General features: G+C 50.6%; 1 protein-coding gene across 2 annotated transcripts in view; it reads right to left on the bottom strand.

The window, feature by feature from the left end:
- Positions 1-20442, bottom strand: part of LOC124011349 (FH2 domain-containing protein 1-like) — a 40974-nt gene that overhangs the window by 11776 nt on the left and 8756 nt on the right. The window contains exons 1-8 of one of the 2 annotated variants that reach the window (XM_046324634.1): positions 18270-18508; positions 15387-16350; positions 13461-13522; positions 6286-6388; positions 5432-5517; positions 5094-5194; positions 3132-3202; positions 2687-2794 (exon numbers count right to left, since the gene is read on the bottom strand). In XM_046324634.1, coding sequence (XP_046180590.1) covers positions 2687-2794; positions 3132-3202; positions 5094-5194; positions 5432-5517; positions 6286-6388; positions 13461-13522; positions 15387-15857 — 1002 coding nt within the window. In that variant the 5' untranslated portion in view covers positions 15858-16350; positions 18270-18508. Of the gene's footprint in view, positions 1-2686; positions 2795-3131; positions 3203-5093; positions 5195-5431; positions 5518-6285; positions 6389-13460; positions 13523-15386; positions 16351-18269; positions 18509-20442 lie in introns of those variants that run through there. The other variant, XM_046324635.1, reaches the window with a different exon arrangement.

Here is a 20442-nt window from a genome sequence, read left to right as displayed (position 1 = left end):
TACAGGGTACAGGGTATGGTAGTACAGGGTACAGGGTATGGTAGAACAGGGTATGGCAGGTACAGGGAATGGTAGTGCAGGGAATGGTAGTACAGGGAATGGTAGAACAGGGTACAGGGTATGGTAGTACAGGGTATGGTAGTACAGGGTATGGTAGTACAGGGTATGGTCAAACAGGGTATGGTAGTACAGGGTATGGTAGTACAGGGAATGGTAGTACAGGGAATGGTAGAACAAGTTATGGTAGTACAGGGTATGGTAGTACAGGGTATGGTAGTACAGGGAATGGTAGTACAGGGTATGGTAGTACAGGGAATGGTAGTACAGGGTATGGTGGAACAGGGTACAGGGAATGGTAGTACAGGGTATGGTTTAACAGGGTATGGTTTAACAGGGTATGGTCTAACAGGGTATGGTTTAACAGGGTATGGTTTAACAGGGTATGGTTTAACAGGGTATGGTTTAACAGGGTATGGTTTAACAGGGTATGGTTTAACAGGGTATGGTTTAACAGGGTATGGTCTAACAGGGTATGGTCTAACAGGGTATGGTCTAACAGGGTATGGTCTAACAGGGTATGGTCTAACAGGGTATGGTCTAACAGGGTATGGTCTAACAGGGTATGGTCTAACAGGGTATGGTTTAACAGGGTATGGTTTAACAGGGTATGGTTTAACAGGGTATGGTTTAACAGGGTATGGTTTAACAGGGTATGGTTTAACAGGGTATGGTTTAACAGGGTATGGTTTAACAGGGTATGGTTTAACAGGGTATGGTTTAACAGGGTATGGTTTAACAGGGTATGGTTTAACAGGGTATGGTTTAACAGGGTATGGTTTAACAGGGTATGGTTTAACAGGGTATGGTTTAACAGGGTATGGTTTAACAGGGTATGGTTTAACAGGGTATGGTTTAACAGGGTATGGTTTAACAGGGTATGGTTTAACAGGGTATGGTTTAACAGGGTATGGTTTAACAGGGTATGGTTTAACAGGGTATGGTTTAACAGGGTATGGTTTAACAGGGTATGGTTTAACAGGGTATGGTCGTACAGGGTATGGTCGTACAGGGTATGGTCGTACAGGGTATGGTCGTACAGGGTATGGTCGTACAGGGTATGGTCGTACAGGGTATGGTCGTACAGGGTATGGTCGTACAGGGTATGGTCAACAGGGTATGGTCAACAGGGTATGGTCAACAGGGTATGGTTAACAGGGTATGGTTAACAGGGTATGGTTAACAGGGTATGGTTAACAGGGTATGGTTAACAGGGTATGGTTAACAGGGTATGGTAGTACAGGGTACAGGATATGGTTTAACAGGGTATGGTCGTACAGGGTATGGTCGTACAGGGTATGGTCGTACAGGGTATGGTAGTACAGGGTATGGTAGTACAGGTACAGGGTATGGTAGAACAGGGTATGGTAGTACAGGGTATGGTTTAACAGGGTATGGTTTAACAGGGTATGGTTTAACAGGGTATGGTTTAACAGGGTATGGTTTAACAGGGTATGGTCGTACAGGGTATGGTCGTACAGGGTATGGTCGTACAGGGTATGGTTAACAGGGTATGGTAGTACAGGGTATGGTAGTACAGGGTACAGGGTATGGTCGTACAGGGTATGGTCGTACAGGGTATGGTCGTACAGGGTATGGTCGTACAGGGTATGGTCGTACAGGGTACAGGGTATGGTAGAACAGGGTATGGTAGTACAGGGTATGGTAGTACAGGGTACGGTAGAACAGGGTACAGGGTATGGTAGTACAGGGTACGGTAGTACAGGGTACGGTAGAACAGGGTACGGTAGAACAGGGTACGGTAGAACAGGGTACAGGGTATGGTAGAACAGGGTATGGTAGAACAGGGTATGGTAGAAAAGGGTATGGTAGAAAAGGGTATGGTAGAAAAGGGTACAGGGTATGGTTGAACAGGGTATGGTAGTACAGGGTATGGTAGTACAGGGTATGGTAGAACAGGGTATGGTAGAACAGGGTATGGTAGAACAGGGTATGGCCGTACAGGGTATGGCCGTACAGGGTATGGTCGAACAGGGTATGGTCGAACAGGGTATGGTCGTACAGGGTATGGTCGTACAGGGTATGGCCGTACAGGGTATGGCCGTACAGGGTATGGTCGTACAGGGTATGGTCGTACAGGGTATGGTCGTACAGGGTATGGTCGTACAGGGTATGGTCGTACAGGGTATGGTCGTACAGGGTATGGTCGTACAGGGTATGGTCGAACAGGGTATGGTCGAACAGGGTATGGTCGTACAGGGTATGGTCGTACAGGGTATGGTGGGTAGGTGCTGGTGCACCACTTTGAGTGTCAAACTACAACGTTGCTGTTTTTATTTTATTTTCCACTCAACAGTTTCAGTGTGAATCAAGAATAGTCCACCACCCAAAGGACATCCAGCAACTTGACACAACTGTGGGAAGCATTGGAGTCAACATGGGTCAGCATCCCTGTGGAACGCTTTAGACACCTTGTATAGAGTCTATGCCCTGATGAATTGACGCTGTACTGAGGGCAAAAGCGGGTACAACTCAATATTAGGAAGGTGTATATTGGACTACATCAGGGTAGGAGTGCTGAACTACAGTAGGATCAGTTTTGCATTTTAGATGACAAGGAATACAGCTATTATGCACAAAAAGTACCTGATCCTAGATCAGGTCTTACCATGGCCACGAAGTGCAGGAGGTTCATGCCTGGCTTGTTGGCTTTAGTGTCGGCCAGCTTGAGCAGGGATGGGATTCGGAACCCTGCTGCGTTGCCGGCATACCCACCCTGAGGTCAAATACAGTAGGTCAGTGAAAAGAGGTCACACACAAATCTGACAACTTAAACAAACACAACATTACAAAACCCAGGGGCAGCCAGACTGACGCTCTGGAACAGACCCCAGTCTGACACCGGGAGCTTTGTGCAGGTAGATAAACCAGACTGACGCTCTGGAACAGACCCCAGTCTGACACCGGGAGCTTTGTGCAGGCAGATAAACCAGACTGACGCTCTGGAACAGACCCCAGTCTGACACCGGGAGCTTTGTGCAGGCAGATAAAGGACGTCTCTCTCTTTCAACTGAAAGGTAAAAAGAAAGGAGAAGAAAAAGTATAATACTCACAGCGTTCATGTAGTTTCCTGCCTTCAGAACCAGACGGAGGATGGAGTGCAGCTCAGGACAGCTCAACAGCTCTGAGACACAGACAAAGACGGACAGATGGACACAGGGACACAGAGACATAGACAGACAGACACAGAGAGAGAGAGAGAGAGACAGACAGACACAGAGAGAGAGAGAGAGAGACAGACAGACACAGAGAGAGAGAGAGAGAGACAGACAGACACAGAGAGAGAGAGAGAGAGAGAGACAGACAGACACAGAGAGAGAGAGAGAGAGAGAGAGAGAGACAGACAGACACAGAGAGAGAGAGAGAGAGAGAGAGACAGACAGACACAGAGAGAGAGAGAGAGAGAGAGAGACAGACAGACACAGACACAGAGAGAGAGAGAGAGACAGACAGACACAGAGAGAGAGAGAGAGAGACAGACAGACACAGAGAGACAGAGAGAGACAGACACAGAGAGAGACAGACACAGAGAGAGACAGACACAGAGAGAGACAGACACAGAGAGAGACAGACACAGAGAGAGACAGACACAGAGAGAGACAGACACAGAGAGAGACAGACACAGAGAGAGACAGACAGGCAGACACAGAGAGACAGGCAGACAGACACAGAGAGACACAGGCAGACAGACACAGAGAGACAGGTGATCAATAAAGGGGAAACTAACCCCCCCCCTCTGATTAAAGGGGACACTGATTAAAGGGGTGGGGGCACTGATGAAGAGCAGTAGGTCATGTTTGTGTCCCAAATGGCTCCCTATACGTTTTATAATGCACTACTTTTTACCAGGGCCCATATGGATCTGGACAAAAGTAGTGCCCTATGTAGGGAATAGGGTGCCATTTGCGATGTATTGATAGTATCCAAAAAGGGGAAATAGATGGGCCACAATTAAAGGGATGGTGATGAGTAGTAGTGTAGAGTAAAACTAAATCAACTAAATAACTTCCACCATTTCATACTGAACTCCAACAAGACAAGAGCACTAAAAGGAGGGGGCAGTACGGAGGGGGGCGGTACGGGAGGGGGGAGCGGTACGGGAGGGGGGGCGGTACGGGAGGGGGAGCGGTACGGGGAGGGAGGAGCGGTGAGGGGGGGGGGTATGGAGGGGGCGGTACGGAGGGGGCGGTACGGGAGGGGGGAGCGGTACGGGAGGGGGCGGTACGGGAGGGGGGCGGTACGGGAGGGGGAGCGGTACGGGAGGGAGGGAGCAGTACGGTAGGGGGGGAGCGGTACGGGAGGGGGGTATGGAGATGGGCGGTACGGAGGGGAGCGGTACGGGAGGGGGAGCGGTACGGGGAGGGAGCGGTACGGGGAGGGGGGGTATGGAGAGGGGCGGTACGGAGGGGAGCGGTACGGGAGGGGGGAAGCGGTACGGGAGGGAGCGGTACGGGGGGGGGAGCGGTACGGGGGGGGGTATGGAGAGGGGCGGTACGGAGGGGAGCGGTACGGGGGGGGAGCGGTACGGGAGGGGGGGGGTATGGAGAGGGGCGGTACGGAGGGGGCGGTACGGAGGGGGAGCGGTACGGAGGGGAGCGGTACGGAGGGGGGCGGTACGGAGGGGGCGGTACGGAGGGGGGCGGTGGGGAGGGGGCGGTACGGGAGGGAGCGGTACGGGAGGGGGGAGCGGTACGGGAGGGGGGAGCGGTACGGAGGGGGGTATGGAGAGGGGCGGTACGGAGGGGGCGGTACGGAGGGGGCGGTACGGAGGGGGCGGTACGGAGGGGGGCGGACGGAGGGGGCGGTACGGAGGGGGGCGGTACGGCCACAAAAGAGTTTGAAGGGGCGGTGATAGGGAGTAGAGTACACCTAGGGTTCATCCCAAATGGCACCCTATTCCCTATGGGAGAGCCCTATGGGACCTGGTCAAAAGTAGTACACTATATAGGGGATAGGGCACCATTTGGGACAGTTAGAATAACATATTTACTAAAAGCACCCCGTTGATGGTTTACCTCTGGCCGCCTCCCTCAGACATCTGGCTGCCAGACAGAGAGAGGTCACGGCAGGGTCAAACTCCTCCTGCAGGATCATGGTGTCCAGACGCAGGCGAAAGCTAATGGGCAAGGAAAGGGGGAGGATGGAAGAGGTCAGAGCCTTATCGATCATCAGACACACATCAGCACAGACTGGAAAGTCAGTGAATCAGCCAGTATAGTGTGTTGAGGGTGGGAGTCGCTGCAAAAATGACAACAGCAGAGAAGTTGGCATATTTTGCAACATCGTTTGAACTTCAAGGTTAGGGTTTGAAATAGTTGTAAAACAGTGAAGTGATAGGGGGTATGTGGTATACCTGGGGACGTCCACTAGCAGAATCATGAAGAGGTCAGACTCCCCAAGCCCACTGCGTTCTGCCTTGAACCTCTTCAGGCGAGCCTCCTGTATAAACACCCAGACAGACAGCTTAGAGATATTATCAGTCAGCTTTCCTGTTACAGTCTAAAAACCTCATTCCTTTTACTGGGAATTCCACCTGGGTTTCATTTACTAGAATCTCCCAAAATAATATTTATAATTTAAAGCTTTGCTTTCCAATGGTAGAACCCCCATCACCCAGGTCGAGTGCAGTGGTAGAACCCCCATCACCCGGGGTGAGTGCAGTGGTAGAACCCCCATCACCCTCGGTGAGTGCAGTGGTAGAACCCCCATCACCCTCGGTGAGTGCAGTGGTAGAACCCCCCATCACCCTCGGTGAGTGCAGTGGTAGAACCCCCATCACCCTCGGTGAGTGCAGTGGTAGAACCCCCATCACCCGGGGTGAGTGCAGTGGTAGAACCCCCATCACCCGGGGTGAGTGCAGTGGTAGAACCCCCATCACCCAGTGTGCAGTGGTAGAACCCCCATCACCCGGGGTGAGTGCAGTGGTATAACCCCCATCATCCAGGGTGAGTGCAGTGGTATAACCCCCATCACACGGGGTGACTCATTCTTATAACAGTGTCCATATACAACAACACGTGGAGCCATTGGGAAGATATTTTATCACATTGTCAGTAAGCCTTACACAAGTCTGAGACGATGGTGCAATGGCAAACTGTTGATCTGGATAATGAGATCTAGATGAAGAGGGGTAGGGGGCTACAGGCTAGTAAGTGTTGTTGCAGTAGGAGCTACGATGAGTCAGAGGACACAGCGCAGAGACTTTACCTCGTCTGCGTCAGGCAGCAGTTTGCAGAGCTCAGACAGTTTCTCGGCCCCGTAGCGGGTCCCGACCCCCTGACGGATATCCTCAACTATCTCCTGGACAGCCCTGGAGAAACATGACAACACACATCAGCTCCATGGTGCGCGTACACACACGCGCGCACACACATGCACACACAGCGGGGTTTAGGGAAATGGAGTTTCAGCCACAGAGGACAGAAGTTACTGATATACTGAGGTGATTCAAGAGAACACTAATTATTTAAGAAATCATTCAGGGGTGGAGAGGGTATCATTCAGGGGTGGAGAGGGTATCATTCAGGGGTGGAGAGGGTATCATTCAGGGGTGGAGAGGGTATCATTCAGGGGTGGAGAGGGTATCATTCAGGGGTGGAGAGGGTATCATTCAGGGGTGGAGAGGGTATCATTCAGGGGTGGAGAGGGTATCATTCAGGGGTGGAGAGGGTATCATTCAGGGGTGTGGAACGGTGGAGGGGGTATCATTTAGGGGTGGAGGGGGTATCATTCAGGGGTGGAGGGGGTATCATTCAGGGGTGGAGGGGTATCATTCAGGGGTGGAGGGGTATCATTCAGGGGTGGAGGGGTATCATTCAGGGGTGGAGGGGTATCATTCAGGGGTGGAGGGGGTATCATTCAGGGGTGGAGGGGTATCATTCAGGGGTGGAGGGGGTATCATTCAGGGGTGGAGGGGGTATCATTCAGGGGTGGAGGGGGTATCATGCAGGGGTGGAGGGGTATCATGCTGGGGTGGAGAGGGTATCATGCAGGGGTGGAGAGGGTATCATGCAGGGGTGGAGAGGGTATCATTCAGGGGTGGAGGGGGTATCATGCAGGGGTGGAGGGGGTATCATGCAGGGGTGGAGGGGTATCATTCAGGGGTGGAGAGGGTATCATTCAGGGGTGGAGGGGGTATCATTCAGGGGTGGAGAGGGTATCATTCAGGGGTGGAGGGGTATCATTCAGGGGTGGAGAGGGTATCATTCAGGGGTGGAGGGGTATCATTCAGGGGTGGAGGGGTATCATTCAGGGGTGGAGGGGTATCATGCAGGGGTGGAGAGGGTATCATGCAGGGGTGGAGGGGGTATCATTCAGTTGTGTGGAACGGTGGAGGGGGTATCATGCAGGGGTGTGGAACGGTGGAGGGGGTATCATGCAGGGGTGGAGGGGGTATCATGCAGGGGTGGAGGGGGTATCATTCAGGGGTGGAGAGGGTATCATGCAGGGGTATGGAACGGTGGAGGGGGTATCAGACACACACATGGTAAAGCTTATCTCCTCTTATCTGACTGACTGTTGGGGGAAAAGGTCTTTGACGCCACATTGGCGACACACTGCATGACATGTGCCCTGAGCAAACACATACACAGATAAAACACACAGGCACTCAACACAGACACTTCAGCAAACGCGTATGTAGACACCCACACACAGCGGTCCTTAGAGGTTGAGGTATCAACAGACAGTGAGAGAGAGAGCAGAAACTGGCCATTCCCTGACTGTATGACCTCTCCTTGACTCAAACTTCCTACAAATGACACAAATCTGCAGCTCAACCTCTCCAGGAGCCAGGACTCTATGAGAGATAAATCTCTCCTTTCATCACTCCCTACATCAGACAGCTTTCACCATTCCTTCTCTCCCCCCTGGCTTTTCCACTCTCCCCCCTGGCTTTTCCACTCTCCCCCCTGGCTTTTCCACTCTCTCTCCCCTGGCTTTTCCTCTCTCCCCCTGGCTTTTCCACTCTCTCTCCCCCTGGCTTTTCCACTCTCTCTCCCCCTGGCTTTTCCACCCACTCTCCCCCTGGCTTTTCCACTCTCTCTCCCCCTGGCTTTTCCACTCTCTCTCCCCCTGGCTTTTCCACCCACTCTCCCCCTGGCTTTTCCACTCTCTCTCCCCCTGGCTTTTCCACTCTCTCTCCCCTGGCTTTTCCACTCTCTCTCCCCCTGGCTTTTCCACTCTCTCCTTCTCTCTCCCCTGGCTTTTCCACTCTCTCCCCCTGGCTTTTCCACTCTCTCCCCTGGCTTTTCCACTCTCTCCTTCTCTCTCCCCCTGGCTTTTCCACTCTCTCCCCCTGGCTTTTCCACTCTCTCCTTCTCTCCCCCTGGCTTTTCCACTCTCTCTCCCCCTGGCTTTTCCACTCTCTCTCCCCCTGGCTTTTCCACTCTCTCCCCTGGCTTTTCCACTCTCTCCTTCTCTCTCCCCCTGGCTTTTCCACTCTCTCCTTCTCTCTCCCCCTGGCTTTTCCACTCTCTCCTTCTCTCTCCCCCTGGCTTTTCCACTCTCTCCTTCTCTCTCCCCCTGGCTTTTCCACTCTCTCCTTCTCTCTCCCCCTGGCTTTTCCACTCTCTCCTTCTCTCTCCCCCTGGCTTTTCCACTCTCTCTCCCCCTGGCTTTTCCACTCTCTCTCCCCCTGGCTTTTCCACTCTCTCTCCCCCTGGCTTTTCCACTCTCTCTCCCCCTGGCTTTTCCACTCTCTCTCCCCCTGGCTTTTCTACTCTCTCCCCTGGCTTTTCTACTCTCTCCCCCTGGCTTTTCCACTCTCTCCCCCTCCCTTTTGTTGACTTTCCTCTTTCCTACCCCCCACCTCTTCTTCATTACATACTTAGTTTCCTCCCTCGTTCCCTTGCTTCACTCTCCCCTATATGCCCCTTTTTCGGTCTTTCTCTTACATTCCTCCTCTCTGCCCCTCACTAATACCCCGGCTCTGTGTTCACTAATACCCCGGCTCTGTGTTCACTAATACCCCGGCTCTGTGTTCACTAATACCCCGGCTCTGTGTTCACTAATACCCCGGCTCTGTGTTCACTAATACCCCGGCTCTGTGTTCACTAATACCCCGGCTCTGTGTTCACTAATACCCCGGCTCTGTGTTCACTAATACCCCGGCTCTGTGTTCACTAATACCCCGGCTCTGTGTTCACTAATACCCCGGCTCTGTGTTCACTAATACCCCGGCTCTGTGTTCACTAATACCCCGGCTCTGTGTTCACTAATACCCCGGCTCTGCCCGTCAGCCCTGTGTTCACTAATACCACGGTCCTGTGTTCACTAATACCCCGGATCTGCCCGTCGGCCCTGTGTTCACTAATACCACGGCTCTGTGTTCACTAATACCCGGCTCTGTGTTCACTAATACCCCGGCTCTGTGTTCACTAATACCCCGGATCTGCCCACTAATACCACGGATCTGCCCGTCGGCCCTGTGTTCACTAATACCCCGGATCTGCCCGTCGGCCCTGTGTTCACTAATACCACGGCTCTGTGTTCACTAATACCACGGCTCTGTGTTCACTAATACCACGGCTCTGTGTTCACTAATACCACGGCTCTGTGTTCACTAATACCACGGCTCTGTGTTCACTAATACCACGGCTCTGTGTTCACTAATACCACGGCTCTGTGTTCACTAATACCACGGCTCTGTGTTCACTAATACCCCGGCTCTGTGTTCACTAATACCCCGGCTCTGTGTTCACTAATACCCCGGCTCTGTGTTCACTAATACCCCGGATCTGCCCACTAATACCCCGGATCTGCCCACTAATACCACGGATCTGCCCGTCTGAATCAGAGATAACAGTAACCTCTGTTGAGGAGTGAAAATACACGTGGCTCAACTGGGATTATAGTGATTCAAAAGAGTTCAATAAAAGGTTTTTGCCTTTGTAGCCTGCGGCTTGTTATTTCTATACACCACAATGCTGGATACAATAATTGTCGCCACAGCTGAAATGGAGCATCATGAAAAGGTAGAGGGAAGTAGCACACATCTCAATACCATATTGTCTCACGAAGGGACCAATCTGTTCAAACGACTTCCGCCCATGTCACAAATCTAAAAGTACTTTGTGACTCACACAAGACAAACAAGCTCCATGTAAGAGGACACGTTTTTGTCCATTGGAGAGGCTCTTCTCTCTTCATAAAGCCCTTCAACTACATGTTCTGACATATGCTGTTTAGAGAGAGAAAAGCGCTCTTCAACTAGGATGCGCACAATTTAATCTCTGTGAACTCAGTGTGCAGTACACGCGTGGGCATGACAACATACCTACTCTGCAAGAGGGCATCGCCTGGTAACTACAGTCATACCCACTAGTGTTCTCACAAAACCAGAATTTTGACTTTGCTCCTCGATACCACAGCAAAAACAACAAGTCATTTTAGCCAAAGAAACAAAATGACACTTGATCCAGACAGATCTGTAAAGGTCAATATCATTACTGTTGAAATGTTTGAATGTTTAATGTTTAATGTTAATGTTTAATGTTTAATGTTTAATGAATCACTTATACAATCCATCTAACCACATTACGGTAATCATTTATTTGAATGGTAAATTTCTATTGATAAACTGGGTAAAAGTGGCGTATTCAATAGGAGTTACTGAGCTTGTTTTGGCTGATTTCAAGAAGATACAGATGAAAAACTGTTTATCCTTCCATGTGGGACTTATTTTACTGCATAGAAGAAGCTATCTCTTCTTCTACACATGTGTGAGCGGTCTCTAAGACCCATGACATCATTCACACACACAGAGTCCGTTCAAGGCTCGAGCAAAGATGATCTTGACTGAGAGACGTGAGAAACACAGTGAATCAATAACGTTTTTGGTGACAATCAGCAATATTTAGCGTTATGGTTTGCTTATTGGGGGGGGGGGCTCCCAAGTGGCGCAGCGGTCTGCAGCTCAGTGCTAGAGGCGTCACTAGAGATCCTGGTTCGATCCCGGGCTGAATCACAACCAGACTTGATTGGGAGTCCCATAGGGCGGCGCACAATTGGCCCAGCGTCATCCGGGTTAGGGTTTGGCCGGGGTAGGCAGTCATTGTAAAGTTTTTTTGTAGAAAAATATCACAAACACTAGGATAGTGAATTGATGTGGTCTTCAGCTGTAAGCTAGCAAGGAGCGCTAGCCAGGAACGCTAGCCTGCTAGCCAGGAACGCTAGCAGGCTAGCCAGGAACGCTAGCAGGCTAGCCAGGAACGCTAGCAGGCTAGCCAGGAATGCTAGCCCACTGGCCGCAAGGAAAGTTAGCCCGCTAGCAAGGACCCACAGAGCCCGGTAGCAAGGACCCACAGAGCCCGGTAGCAAGGACCCACAGAGCCCGCTAGCAAGGACCCACAGAGCCCGCTAGCAAGGACCCACAGAGCCCGCTAGCAAGGACCCACAGAGCCCGCTAGCAAGGACCCACAGAGCCCGCTAGCAAGGACCCACAGAGCCCGCTAGCAAGGACCCACAGAGCCCGCTAGCAAGGACCCACAGAGCCCACTAGCAAGGACCCACAGAGCCCGCTAGCAAGGACCCACAGAGCCCACTAGCAAGGACCCACAGAGCCCGCTAGCAAGGACCCACAGAGCCCGCTAGCAAGGACCCACAGAGCCCGCTAGCAAGGAAAGTTAGCGGTAGCTTCCAGCTTGTAGGTTAACTTCTGTGGTGTTCTAGCTTGTACCGGACATTGTTTTGGAAACAGTAATTAGCAGCTTAAACATTTCTACATGTTAACTTCTGTGTAGCATGAGTGGGGAGCTAACACTATACAGTCCAGACTCCCAGTTAGTAGTTCCTAGGGACAGACTAGAGCCAGTATAAGAGGGGAGCTAACATGATGCAGCCCAGTGAGTTAATCGGTTCCTCAGGATAGTCAGGAGCTAGCAATGAGTAAGTGGAGGCTGTGGAGCAGGCATGATGCTCTCGCTCTATAAGGGTAATAATCGGCTGCGCAGATAGACTTGATCCTCTCTAAATCAGTAGACGACGTGAGACACATTTGACAGAACTGCCAAAAGTAACACATTTCAGTACTGAACCGGTTTTCATGTTCTGGTATCGGAAGAAGTACCAAAGTTTCAGTATACCGTGGAATACTAATACGCAGACACCAACCCTTTCTGACACCAACCACGTCTGACCCACACAGACACCAACCACGTCTGACCCACACAGACACCAACCACGTCTGACCCACACAGACACCAACCACGTCTGACCCACACAGACACCAACCACGTCTGACCCACACAGACACCAACCACGTCTGACCCACACAGACACCAACCACGTCTGACCCACACAGACACCAACCACGTCTGACCCACACAGACACCAACCACGTCTGACCCACACAGACACCAACCACGTCTGACCCACACAGACACCAACCACGTCTGACCCACACAGACACCAACCACGTCTGACCCACACAGACACCAACCACGTCTGACCCACAGAGACACCAACCACGTCTGACCCACACAGACACCAACCACGTCTGACCCAGACAGACACCAACCACGTCTGACCCAGACAGACACCAACCACGTCTGACCCACACAGACACCAACCACGTCTGACCCACAGAGACACCAACCACGTCTGACCCACAGAGACACCAACCACGTCTGACCCACAGAGACACCAACCACGTCTGACCCACAGAGACCAACACACAGACACAGCATCAACAAAGACATTCCAAACAGTACACCGATTTTAAACCTACAATCTAAACTCTACATAAAATAGAAGTGAAAACATCGAGCTATAGAAAAGTGCAACCCTTTGTTTTACAAAAAAATGTGAAGACCTCACCTTGTTTCTCCAGACTCACACGCTATAGCGTAGAGGAGGACGACTAGCTGTCTATTAGTGGGTCCCAAATGGTGCCCTATTCGCTACAGGGCCCTGGTTAAAAGTAGTGCACTGTAAAGGGAATAGAGTGCCATTTGGGACATAGCCTGTGTTCTACCGTCTTTACTGAAGGGCAGCTCTCCTTAACGGTCTGAGCAGGTGTCAACTTTGACCCCTCGGGTCACCATCTTACCCCCTACCACTTTGTGCCCCCCTACAGTCCAGTTGCTCAGGCAGGATGCCATTTCATCTGCACCTGTTACCTTCGTGACACCCCCTGTCCCATCACACTTAGAATACCCCCCCCACACACACACACACTCACTTCCCACTCCTCGATAGTGTGAAGGTTTGTTCCCCTGGGTACTATCCCGGCCCCTTGTACTTCCTCCTATAGACTAAGAGCTTCTCCCATTCATGGTGCTTGACCTCTGATACCAGAGCAGCACATGCTCTCTAGGACCTTACAGATAAATACTTTGAAAAATGAAAGTGTGTGTGATGAGGAAATGGAAGTTGATCCTTACGTCTTAAACTGTCGTAGAAATATTCCCACATTCATACTGCGTTTGGAGTCCAGTAGTGAGACCTGCAAACACAGACACGGAGAACACGTCAGATACTATGATCAAGTGGAGGCTGCTGAGGGAAGGACGGCCCCATCATAATGGCTGGAACGGAGTGAATGGAAACCATGGAAACAGTGTGTTTGATATCATTCCAGTGATTCCGCTCCAGTCATCACCACGATCCCTTATTCCCCAATTAAGGTGCCACCAACCTCCTGTGTGGTTTATACAGTATCTCTTTCAACTTTACACATGTAATCAATATAGGCTACCTGGCAGTCTAAACTACACCTCGCCTCAGTGCCAGTCTAAACTACACCTCGCCTCGGTGCCAGTCTAAACTACACCTCGCCTCGGTGCCAGTCTAAACTACACCTCGCCTCGGTGCCAGTCTAAACTACACCTCGCCTCGGTGCCAGTCTAAACTACACCTCGCCTCGGTGCCAGTCTAAACTACACCTCGCCTCAGTGCCAGTCTAAACTACACCTCGCCTCAGTGCCAGTCTAAACTACACCTCGCCTCAGTGCCAGTCTAAACTACACCTCGCCTCAGTGCCAGTCTAAACTACACCTCACGTCGGTGCCAGTCTAAACTACACTTCGCCTCAGTGCCAGTCTAAACTACACCTCGCGTCGGTGCCTGTCTAAACTACACCTCACCTCAGTGCCAGTCTAAACTACACCTAGTCGGTGTCCGCCTCTAGCCAGCATGCTGTTTTCTTGGCACAGCAACAACATACCACTGTTGAATGCACACACATACTGGCACTAACTCATACTGTGCTCCTATCCCATACCTTGTCTGTGGTGCTGTCTCTCCCAGTCTTCCCCACCCATCTCCAGTCATCTCATCCTCCCCCACTCATCTCCAGTCCTCTCATCCTCCCCCACTCATCTCCAGTCCTCTCATCCTCCCCCACTCATCTCGAGTCCTCTCATCCTCCCCCACCCATCTCCAGTCCTCTCATCCTCCCCCACCCATCTCCAGTCCTCTCATCCTCCCCCACCCATCTCCAGTCCTCTCATCCTCCCCCACCCATCTCCAGTCCTCTCATCCTCCCCCACCCATCTCCAGTCCTCTCATCCTCTCCCACCCATCTCCAGTCCTCTCATCCTCCCCCACCCATCTCCAGTCCTCTCATCCTCCCCCACCCATCTCCAGTCCTCTCATCCTCCCCCACCCATCTCCAGTCCTCTCATCCTCCCCCACCCATCTCCAGTCCTCTCATCCTCTCCCACCCATCTCCAGTCCTCTCATCCTCTCCCACCCATCTCCAGTCCTCTCATCCTCTCCCACCCATCTCCAGTCCTCTCATCCTCTCCCACCCATCTCCAGTCCTCTCATCCTCTCCCACCCATCTCCAGTCCTCTCATCCTCTCCCACCCATCTCCAGTCCTCTCATCCTCTCCCACCCATCTCCAGTCCTCTCATCCTCTCCCACCCATCTCCAGTCCTCGCATCCTCTCCCACCCATATCCAGTCCTCTCATCCTCTCCCACCCATCTCCAGTCCTCTCATCCTCTCCCACCCATATCCAGTCCTCTCATCCTCTCCCACCCATCTCCAGTCCTCTCATCCTCTCCCACCCATCTCCAGCCCTCTTCTCTCCCAGCTATCTCACCTTCTGTGGTGTTGTCTCCCCCAGTCTCTCCCACCCATCTCCAGTCCTCTCATCCTCTCCCACCCATCTCCAGCCCTCTCCTCTCCCAGCTATCTCACCTTCTGTGGTGTTGTCTCCCCCAGTCTCTCCCACCCATCTCCAGTCCTCTCATCCTCCCCCACCCATCTCCAGCCCTCTCCTAACTATGTCACCTTATCCGTGGTGTTGTCTCTCCCAGTCTTTTCCACCCATCTCCAGCCCTCTCCTCTCCCAGCTATCTCACCTTATCCGTGGTGTTGTCCTGGCGTGAACTGCATCGCATCAGCACAGACCTGCGTCTTAAACTCCCGGCTCTGTCCTGAGGTTTACTGTCCTTCTGTCCAAACAGCTCATCCAGAGAGGGGAGATCTATAAGGAACTCTTCCTCCTCCGTAGCCGTTCCACTCCAGACACTCTTCCTCCCCTCCACCTTCTCCTTAGGGATCTGCTCCCAGTTCAGTTTCCTCAGCCGGCTGCGACGGGCCGAGTCCATACGGGTCAGAGGAGAGGAGGGAGGCAGGGGAGGAGGAGGCGGGGGAGGAGGAGGAGGAGCAGGGATGAGGGGTACGGGAACAGGTTTAGCACCAGGAAGGAGAGGGAGGGTATTCATGGCTGTCACTTCCAAGACGAGAGGCGCAACACCGCGGGCGCTGGCGGATGGCGTTCCATGAAAGGCACGGGACTCCTTGACGGACACGGTGAGGTTAATAAGCATAGAGGCTAATTGGGAGTTAGGATAGGGCTCAACTAGGGTTTAGGACTGATTGAAGAGCATAGAGGCTAATTGGGAGTTAATAGGGCTCAACTAGGATTTAGGACTGGTTGAGGAGCATGGAGGCTAGTTGGGAGTTAGGATAGGGCTCAACTAGGGTTTAGGACTGGTTGAGGAGCATGGAGGCTAGTTGGGAGTTAGGATAGGGCTCAACTAGGGTTTATGACTGGTTGAAGAGCATGGAGGCTAGTTGGGAGTTAGGATAGGGCTCAACTAGGGTTTAGGACTGGGACTGGTTGTGGTCTAGCATTGCTGATAGCCAGAGTTCAACATAGATGGATGGATATTGAAATGTAGGATATAGGGGCTAGTTAGGGTGTAGCTTTAAAGCTTGTTAGGGTGCTTCCCAACGAGCGAGTACAGTCTCTACTCAACCAAGGTGTCCACTCTCTGTTCTCTTCTCACAGTGGTGCAAGTCTCAGTCAGTCCCTCCAATCTAGGAAAACAACAATGAAATCAACTCTCAGGAAGGTTCAACAGACAGACAGACCTCAGAATACTGCTCATGCAATCTGCTATTAGTATAATAAAGTATAGGCTATTCAGCAGTATAGGGTATCAGACATTATAATGAAGCATTTCATCCAGTGTCCACGATCACATGACTTATTTAAAGACAGATATACATTATAAATACAGGCCGTGTCTAGTCTGGCCCTGGGCTTGACATTAACATCTTCATATATTTTAGTTACTACACATTATTTGAGATGACATCAGATGCTCTGAGATTCAGAAGCCAAGTGTTCCATTGTCACTTATTCTGATAATCCGATGTAGAGAGGTTGAGGCTTAGCCTACATCAAACTATGTCATTTGGAATCATTGTAACTTATGTTGTTGATTGTGATTGACAAACCACATTTTAAAATAGTCAAATATTTCTTATCTGTCTGTATTCTTTGAGTAAAACTCTGTACCAGACTAACCATCGGTATTGAAGGTTTTTCAAGAAGCATTTGGAGTATTCCAGTGTGCTGGCCCGCGAGCTACTAACTCACCGACACCTGGCTAGTCCTTTAATTACCAGCATGGTTATGCCTGTTATACCGCTGTTCATCACTCTACAGCGGATCTAACTGGCTGTTTATTACACAGCCTGAAACATGTTACCTTCAGTCAGGTTACACCCTCACAGAGAGAGCAAGAGGACAGCATGTGTAATCCTGCACTGTTTCACCCTGATGCCTCCACACACACACACACACACACACACACACACACACACACACACACACACACACACACACACACACACACACACACACACACACACACACACACACTACCTTCTAATTATTGCGAATGGGAGAGAGGTGTAGAGAAGCAGGAGATCTACTCTCTCTCACACACAGAAAGGTGTTACAGAAAACGCCCCTACATTGTCTGTGTCTAATATGACTAGATTCTATTCAGATAGGACATGACATGTCACGAAAACATCATGCACCCACTGGTGAGTTTTGGATAGGCCTTTCCTGCAATTATTTAAAAATGAGTCTAAGGTTTCAAGTGCATTTTCTAATTAATCTGATTGAAAATGATTCAATCATAATGGCAACATGTGGAATTCCTCGTGTGATATTCTTTGCATAAACGACAACACTCGGGCACAATGGCGCTCTGAGGCCAGTAATCAATGCCAAGTCAGTTGTTTCAGTTTGCACGGTATGAGCCGCTACAGAGGCTGCTTTTAGACAGGCTGCACAATTCTGATCTTTTTTCGACCAATCATATCAGATCTTCAACATAAGATTTTTTTCTAGAGCTGATCTGATTGGTAAAAAGAACAATAAGTTTTAAAAATATCAGAAATTGTGCTTACTTGTCTAAACACAGCCAAAGATCTTACATCTCTGATTAGGCCAACCGTAAATTACTATTTTGTCCTACTATACAGCCAAGACAGTCATTCTTCAAAAATAAACATAAAATGTTAAATAAATACATAATTTGGGAGAAGTAGGCGAAGATAGCCTGATAGTTTTAATTCAAGGAGGAACGAAGAGATTGTGTGGACACCCCCAAAACAAACACATTCAATTGACAGATTTAGTCTAAAACGGTGTCAGTTCCTAAAATAGTAATTTAATTTTAATTTTAAAAATATTCAGTCACCTGGGTAGCATGGGCCTACCGTGAATATTCATCATTTGATAATCTCCGCATGTTTTTTTCTCAATTAAATGTAGGATCAATTACTTTATAAAGACAATTGTTTTGGCTATAGCGAATTTTCAATAATGCCTTAAATTTACAAAGCAATCCCCTGGTTTATCGTAGTCGGTTTATCGTGGTTATTTCCAGTTTTTCCTGCAACAACAAAAAAAATCACTAAAAATACATGCTACTTACAGCGCGTTATGATGCGATATCCAACTTCCCAAAGTTAATTTACAATTCCTTCTTTCTTGTTGTAAACTTCAATGAAAACCGTATTGTTTTAATCCGTCCTGTTGCTTGACGCCTCCGTACTCAAGCCAATGCATTGTGCTGCTCCGCAGTTTGAAGTGTTCCACTCTGCTCCGCTCAATTTGCCTTGAAAACTTTCCTAGCACTGAAGGAACGCGCAGGCGCGCCGCCGCGTCGTTTAGATTTTCCCCAGGATCGCGCACCTCCGGACACAACGATTTGGGACGTTCAGATAGAAATATGTTATGTAGACCAAACATGCCACTCTCTGACATGTAGAATACGGAATCACGGCGGCTCTATTCATGCATTTATATCTGCAACGTTCGATACGTTTGGCAACTGAACGTGGCCCTGACCTTGCATAATTTCATCCCAACTTTCCCATTTGATCTTCAAACACGTACTTCACTAATCAATCCAGTGGTTTTCCCTGCAAACCTGAGCACATTTATAATGCCTGGACACATTTATAACAGGCTTACACGCTAACACACTTTTAGTTAACTAGGCAAGAACAAATTCTTATTTACAATGACGGCCGAGGAACAGTGGGTTAACTGCCTTGTTCAGGGGCATAAACAACAGATGTTTACCTTGTCAGCTCAGGGATTCAGATCGAGCAACCTTTCGGTTACGAGTCAAATTCTCTAACCATTAGGCTACCTTCCCCTACCCATTAGGCTACCTGCCTCTACCCACTAGGCTACCTGCCTCTACCCATTAGGCTACCTGCCTCTACCCATTAGGCGACCTGCATCTAACCACGAGGCTACCTGCCTCTACCCACTAGGCTACCTTCCTCTAACCACTAGGCTACCTGCCTCTAACCACTAGGCTACCTTCCTCTAACCATTAGGATACCTGCCTCTACCCATTAGGCTACCTGCCTCTACCCATTAGGCTACCTGACTCTACCAATTAGGCTACCTGCCTCTAACCAATAGGCTACCTGCCTCTAACCATTAGACTACCTGCCTCTAACCACTAGGCTACCTGCCTCAACCCATTAGGCTACCTGCCTCTTCCCACTAGGCTACCTGCCTCTAACCACTAGGCTACCTGCCTCTACCCATTAGGCTACCTGCCTCTACCCATTAGGCTACCTGCCTCTAACCACTAGGCTACCTGCCTCTAACCACTAGGCTACCTTCCTCTAACCATTAGGATACCTGCCTCTACCCATTAGGCTACCTGCCTCTACCCATTAGGCTACCTGACTCTACCAATTAGGCTACCTGCCTCTAACCAATAGGCTATTTGCCTCTACCCATTAGGCTACCTGCCTCTACCCATTAGGCTACCTGCCTCTAACCACTAGGCTATCTGCCTCTACCCATTAGGCTACCTGCCTCTAAACACTAGGCTACCTGCCTCTAACCACGAGGCTACCTCCCCTACCATTAGGCTACCTGCCTCTACCAATTAGGCTACCTGCCTCTAACCACTAGGCTACCTGTCTCTACCCATTAGGCGACCTGCATCTAAACACTAGGCTACCTGCCTCTAACCACTGGGCTACCTGTCTCTAACCACTAGGCTACCTGCCTCTACCCATTAGGCTACTTGCCTCTACCCACTAGGCTACCTGCCTCTAACCACTAGGCTATCTGCCTCGACCCACGAGGCTACCTGCCTCCAACCACTAGGCTACCTGCCTCTAAGCACTAGGATACCTGACTCTACCCATTAGGCTACCTGCCTCTAATCACTAGGCTATTTGCCTCTACCCATTAGGCTACCTGCCTCTAACCACTAGGCTACCTGCCTCTAACCACTAGGCTACCTGCCTCTACCCATTAGGCTACCTGCCTCTACCCACTAGGCTACCTCCCTCTAACCACTAGGCTACCTGCCTCTACCCATTAGGCTGCCTGCCTCTTCCCACTAGGCTACCTGCCTCTACCCATTAGGCTACCTGCCTCTACCCATTAGGCTACCGGCCTCTACCTATTAGGCTACCTGCCTCAAACCACTAGGCTAACTGCCTCTAACCACTAGGCTACCTGCCACTACCCATTAGGCTACCTGCCTCTAACCACTAGGCTACCTGCCTCTAACCACTAGGCTATTTGCCTCTACCCATTAGGCTACCTGCCTCTACCCATTAGGCTAC

Source organism: Oncorhynchus gorbuscha, linkage group LG23 (genome assembly GCF_021184085.1).
Source record: "Oncorhynchus gorbuscha isolate QuinsamMale2020 ecotype Even-year linkage group LG23, OgorEven_v1.0, whole genome shotgun sequence".
NCBI classification, from domain to species: Eukaryota; Metazoa; Chordata; class Actinopteri; order Salmoniformes; family Salmonidae; genus Oncorhynchus; species Oncorhynchus gorbuscha.
This window is presented reverse-complemented; position numbering and strand designations above follow the sequence as displayed.